This window comes from Eurytemora carolleeae, unplaced genomic scaffold (assembly GCF_000591075.1).
Source record: "Eurytemora carolleeae unplaced genomic scaffold, Eaff_2.0 scaffold108, whole genome shotgun sequence".
Taxonomy (NCBI): Eukaryota; Metazoa; Arthropoda; class Copepoda; order Calanoida; family Temoridae; genus Eurytemora; species Eurytemora carolleeae.
Genome location: NW_019396160.1, coordinates 447,444 through 454,335, shown reverse-complemented (window position 1 = coordinate 454,335; position 6,892 = coordinate 447,444). Strand labels below are relative to the sequence as shown.

At 29.8% G+C, this 6,892-nt stretch overlaps 1 protein-coding gene across 1 annotated transcript in view; it reads left to right on the top strand.

Annotated features, from left to right (window-relative positions):
- Window positions 1-234: 234 nt before the first annotated feature.
- Window positions 235-6,892, top strand: part of LOC111696795 (uncharacterized) — a 47,385-nt gene continuing 40,727 nt past the window's right edge. Inside the window, exon 1 of the mRNA XM_023466529.1 lies at window positions 235-396. Within this exon, the coding sequence (XP_023322297.1) occupies window positions 354-396 (43 nt within the window). The 5' untranslated portion in view covers window positions 235-353. The remainder of the gene's footprint in view (window positions 397-6,892) is intronic.

Here is a 6,892-nt window from a genome sequence, read left to right as displayed (position 1 = left end):
GTTCGAATCGTTATTGGACCAAACAGTGCTTTAGTTTAGATGGTGATTAGCAAAGTCTGAAAGTGATTAAAAGTGATATATTAGTGATTTAAAAGTAGTATTCAGTGACAGAAATATACTAGGAAAGTTTATACTTTTAATTCATTGCTTATAAAAATAGGAATATTTCTTGTTGAAAACTTTAATGTTGTTAAACCGCATTTCTTGTTTAGTTTTTAAAAGTATAAACGCAGAGTTGATGACTTAGCGCTGTTTCTGCTCAAATTAATCCGCAAAAACGTTGTTTGAAAAACCAAGACCGTGGAGTGTACACCATTAACATAACCACGTGACTTCATATCAATCATTATAAAATGTCGCCTTCACTCATTGCCAGCTTCTTTGCACTATTTCTAGGTAAGAAATGTTGCAAGTTGTAAAGCTATGAAATATATATGTATTGGCTTTGCGTCGCGTTTTATTGCAATAAATCATAGCCCATAAATGTTTCTTAATGTTAGCCATTTTTTTCTAAATATTATTTTAAAACAACAATGTAAGTTTTTGCGGTTTTTCTTTTAAATTGTGGATTTCAAACATTTATGACAGGTCAGCAAAAGTTAAATCTTTTTTATAAAAAAAACAGGACAAAATTATGCATATATATTCATACGTATATTTATAAATGTGTATATAGATTTCATATACAAAACTAAGCCTTTACAGTGTACACTTTAAAGAATAAACATAAATTAAAATTAGGTACATGTTGTATCTAATTGGAAAACTAAAGGTTGTATTTGTTCTTGTACCGAGCACTTAAATTTCAGTTTATTTGCTTATCTTACAACTTGGGTAATTAAACTCACCTTGACAGAAGAGTTATAACTAGTGCACACAATCCATCCTATACCATTTATGTACTTTTAGGATTTTAAACAATACCTTATCTATATGTAAATAGTTTATGCTCATTATAATTTAATATTGGGGGTTTCTAAATAATTTATTTGCCAGGAACTCAAATTTTCTAATTCTTATAACTTTGCAACTTGATGGTGTAAATCTTTGATATTTCAAACTTCGATTATTTGATCCTGCAGAATTCATAGTTTGAAATATTTAAGTTCTACTATAATGAGTTGGAAAGATATAGGGATGAAAAAACAGAGAAATTGGTCAAGGCAATTTCTTCTATTTATTTCTAAATTAGATTGATTTCATAAAAAATAAATTGAAAAAACTATATTTTTTATTTTTCTGATCGAAAGCTTTAAATTATCTAGATTGTAAAATTATTTAGTCTATAATTCCCTCGTTAACTAATGATTTGAATTTGAAGACCATTTGGATTAATTCCGTGTAAAAACCTAATCTTCGTGCAATCTTTTTTCATTTATTGCATGGTTTAAAACTTTGCAAGGACATTCATTATACAATTTTCAAATGTTTAAGAACATCAAATATAGTTGAAGAAACAATTGAACCCGTGTATTTGATAGGGCGAGACCATCACCATGAAGCTTGACCAATTAAAAAAACATATTTTGAAAAATTAAAAAAATTAGAATTTACGGAAAATAACAGGATATTTTAAGATGCCCCCTTTTGATTAAAGAATTAGAAAAATTTTGACAATTATCAGAACATTTTTTTATGTAGAAATCCATGGCAAATCTTAAATCATAATTGCTTAAAAATAGAAGTCTAAAGGTACACTTGTGAAATTTTGATGGCACTCTTTACACTTTACAGGGAGGGTTACTTGCAATTTCTGAACAGTCCTTTTATTTTAATTCATTTTGCTATTTTCTGTAAAATTATTTATTTTTAATCTTTATTTAAATGAAAATGAAGCCCTGTGCAATGTTGGTTTAGTTCTAAATATTGAATCCTGAAATCTGATGAAAGCTTTGACAGGATTAAACATTTTCAATATTAAGATAGGATATATATCTACATTTATATCTATATATAAAGTTTTAATCTCTTTTTGTCTGTCTGTTTGTTTGGCCGATCATAACTCATGAACCCGTGGATCGATTTGCCTAAAATTTTGATGGGGGGAACTCGGGAGACCCATGGGAATGTTCTTAGCTTGGTTTTGAGATTCTAAATTAAATGGATCGACTTTAGTAATCAAAGTTTAACCTGGACAGCGCTGGGTTTCCAAGCTAGTATCTACATATATTTTCCCGATTTTCCCGCATTCACATCCTAACTCTGAATTTACTCCATACATCATTCACAACTATTCATCTTCCTGTACTTAACTAGCAACGCAATAAATGTGTATACAGTATATAATCATAATGATAAAATGAAAATGAAAATTTAAAAATGGAGATAATTCTTAAAATCCAGCACCTTTCACAGTTTTTTATCATAAGAAATTATGATTGTTAAAACACTTAAATATGAGTTTAACAATTCCAACTTATGTTCTGTAAATCTGAAAGTATAGGTTTACAAGGCAGCTTCATGTAGCGTTAAAATAAATTCCATACATGCCACACATTGATTTTCAAGGTACATACAACGAATACACTTAAGTATTTATGGTTTTTATCCCCCCCCCTCCCCACCTTCTTAAATTCCTTGTTAAGTAACTTATATCTGAAAGAAAACACGTGGGTTTCTTTCATGATGTCAGGTTTGGTACTGAGTTCTAGTTCTAGTTCTAGGTCTAGTTGTCTGTCAGAATACTTCTTTTCCTAGATGACGTAATCCAAGCTACTGTACGTCAGCTTATACTAGATGTATGTCAGCTGATACTAGATGAATGTCAGCTGATACTAGATGTATGTCAGCTTATAGTAGATGTATTTCAGCTTACACTACATGAATGTCAGCTGATACTAGATGTATGCCAGCTAATACTAGATGGATGTCAGCTGATACTAGATGTATTTCAGCTGATACTAGATGTTTCAGCTTACACTACATGAATGTCAGCTGATACTATATTTATGTCAGCTGATACTAGATGAGTATCAGCTGATCCTAGATAAATGTCAGCTGATACTAGATGAATATCAGCTGATCCTAGGTGAATGTCAGCTGATACTAGATAAATATCAGCTGATCCTAGATGAATGTCAGCTGATACTAGATAAATATCAGTTGATCCTAGATGAATGTCAGCTGATACTAGATAAATATCAGCTGATCCTAGATGATTGTCAGCTGATACTAGATAAATATCAGCTGATCCTAGATGAATATTAGCTGATCCTAGATGAATGTCAGCTGATACTAGATGAATGTCAACTGATACTAGATGAATATCAGCTGATCCTAGATGAATGCCAGCTGATACTAGATGAATATCAGCTGATCCTAGATGAATGTCAGCTGATACTAGATAAATATCAGCTGATAATAAATATTTTTAATCATCCATCAATGGTTCGTCAAGTTAAGGTTAACAAGTCATTTTCCTATCTTCTTATCTATGTTCTGTCCTTACAGTGTCCATACAGTGTCCATGAATGAATCGAACAGGCTAGTCTTCTTCTAAACTTGTATTTTAAGAAAATATAATTTTAAAAATGTTTTTTATAAATTTACCAGAAATTAATTTAATTTGTATAAGGCCAGGTATTTACATTACAATTTATACTTTATGTAGAATATTATAAAAAGGGTCTCGAATAAAATAAGTAGAAAATGTAAGATCGTATATTAATCTTTATGTAGAATATTATAAAAAGGGTCTCGAATAAAATAAGTAGAAAATGTAAGATCGTATCTAAATCTTTATGTAGACTATTATAAAAAGGGTCTTGTATAAAAAAGTAGAAAATGTAAGATCGTATCTAAATCTTTATGTAGAATATTATAAAAAGGGTCTCGTATAAAATAAGTAGAAAATGTAAGATCGTATCTAAATCTTTATGTAGAATATTATAAAAATGGTCTCGTATAAAATAAGTAGAAAATGTAAGATCGTATATGAATCTTTATGTAGAATATTATAAAAATGATCTCGTATAAAATAAGTAAAAAATGTAAGATCGTATCTAAATCTCTAATATTTGTTCCCTGATTAACCATAATAGCTCAATCTATGCTCATCTACACATTACCACCAGTTGAAAAATGGAAATGGGATAATTGAGGTAAATTAAGCTTATTATACTAATACTCCAATACAGGGGTGAATCTTTACCCTCTATTTTGTTAAAATGTCAGTCCATGGGTTCAAGTTCAGTTTAATATCGGTTGTACTTGCAAGAAACGGATTTTTAGAAATGACATGAATTGACTTATTATGTTTGTTGGTTAGTTAATATACAGTAGCAGTATACTAATATACACTGTCTAACCCCGGGGGAAAAACAAAAATTATTTGTAAACGGACCGTCTCTAGTATCCGTAGACTCTGGGCCAAATATATTCATTTAAGATTCAGCTAAAATCGGGTTGTTCTACAGACTTAAACAGAATAATAGTTTTAATCATAAATAAGCATTACCAGTAAAAAGTAGTCTTTTTAAATTAGGATCGAAGCTGAAAAGTTTTCAGTCAATGTCATAAAAATTCGATCATATTGTCCTCTGATCGTGTTTTTATTGTGTTTTGGTTACGACTTAGCGTAATGTCTTTTAACACATAAACCAACTTGAATTCGTAATCTTGTTAAACTAAAATTGTTGTTTGATGCATGGGACATTTGTATTAAATCCGCCAATTAATAATTCTAGTCTGTATACTGTATATGATTAATTTGAAGGCTTGTTATTAGAATTAATTAATGTTGAGTATAATGGGTGTTTACCGGTTAGAATGCTGATGACTGGCGGTTTCAGCATTTATGTTGATATAATTGAAAATAAATGTTATTTGCAGGTTTAATTAAACTATCCGGTTTACAAAACGTTTATTTTACACATTGTCAGCACGAAAGGTTGAATTTTAAACTGTCGACGAGCTATGTTAAATCCTTCTCTTAATAGATTTTTAGACTTTTTATTTTTAAACTAGTGCCTTTTCATATTTGAACTAGAGTCTTTTCTTTATAAATATGAACATCATATATATTTATATATAATCATATATTATATATATAACATCATCTTTAAACTTTTTCCTTTTTTGCTGAAACTTGTTTTTTTCTAATGTCACTTTCGAATTTGACATTTGATCTTTTGAGTTTTTGCGGTGTTTTTTAATAAGGTTTATAGATTAAATGTCAAGTTAAAATTATGTATTTTTGCAAAGATTTTCCGTTCTTTAAAAGAATCTTTCTTTTAACATACAGCTCTCTGCATTGATCAGCGTTTTCTTTGAATCTGTCAAATAAGGAAATAATTGCAGTTTTAGGAAATATAGAACTATCCCTTCAAAGATTATTCTAATATTCGACTTGGGCATGGTTTAGAATAAGGAAGTTATTAGCTAATCAGAATATATTGGTTAACAGCATTTACCATACAACGTGTTCTTAAATAAATATATTCATATATGACTAGGCTGGAAACCCAGCTTTGCCTGAAACTAAAATTTCTCTACAAAAATCTACTAATTCAACTTGTTAAACCAGCCTCAAAGAACATTGATGAATATTGATGATGTTTAGTTTGCAATTGGATATTGTTAGATATCAAAACCAGTTTTTCTAAGATGGAATGGTGGGAGTCGGGTATCACATTATATTACATTATTTTCTTTAGTTTCTAAATTTTAAGTCCGTAATAGATTTCAGTGAATGCCTATTTTAACAGTGCCAGAAATAGACTTACAAGAGAACGGTTGATATTTAAAATAAAAACAGTGAGAAAATAATATGGTTTTGCTTTTTTATGGTTCTCTTTTTATATCAAATGAACATTTAAAACTATGGTAAAATTTTATTAAAAGTCCCTTTTTAAATCTCAAATGGTGCAGGAGCAGTTATATTATAACACATGTTGGATTGGAGTGTGCTGATAAGATATTAAAGCCGTGAAAAGGATTTGCAGTTTACACTAGTCGAATAAGTGTGCATTGGCATTCAATTGTCATTATATTTTGATGACTTAACGAAATTATTAAATGTAACTGTAGAGGATATAAGTGTACCAGATACATTAAATGAATCAGGAACTGTAAACATCTAAATGACACGTAATGAAGGTGATGAATATACAAATTATATGATATAAGTAATTATTTACTAAATAGATAAACGTCGTGTTTTCTTCTTCATCTGACCTCCTATGTATGGTAGTATTTTTAACCTCCATATTTTATATTTATAAACGATATAACTGTACTCTTTACAGGGTTACCTTCAATAAATGAGATTTCAAAGACGACTATTCAGCATGTGTTTAGTGTTTTTCCTTCGACTTATAAGTTTCCTGCAGCTGTGAACTGTTTTTTTCTTTGCCAATTAATTTGATATAGCATAAAAAGACTATATCTCGGAAAACTAAGGATTAAGTCATGGTTAAAGTCTGATTCTTTATGGATAACTGTAGTAAATACCTCTAGGCATGTGTATATATGTATACTTGAAGAATCTTTGATATCTAGGCCTGTAGAACAAAAGATATATTTACAACTCGTAAAACTGTAGACCTGTAGACTTGCAGACTAGCAAACCGATAGACTTGTATGTGTTATATATTATAACTATATAAGTCCCCCTGAAGACTAAAGATTTGATTTAGATTCTAATGGATTTTATTTAAGATTTGTTTTAAGATCTGCCGACGGAAACCTATAGCATTATACAGTTGCTTCACAACGTGTTTTTCAGAAAAAGAGGAAGAGTAGAAACAGATTCTTCATAATTTAGATGAAAAACGTTGCTCAGAACATGAAAAAGTGTTGCTCTCTTAATATTTACAAACCCATGGTTACACAAATATTAATCCTTTCTGTTTTCTGGGAAGGTTTGTGGGCTTTAACTCTATAAAGGCTGGGG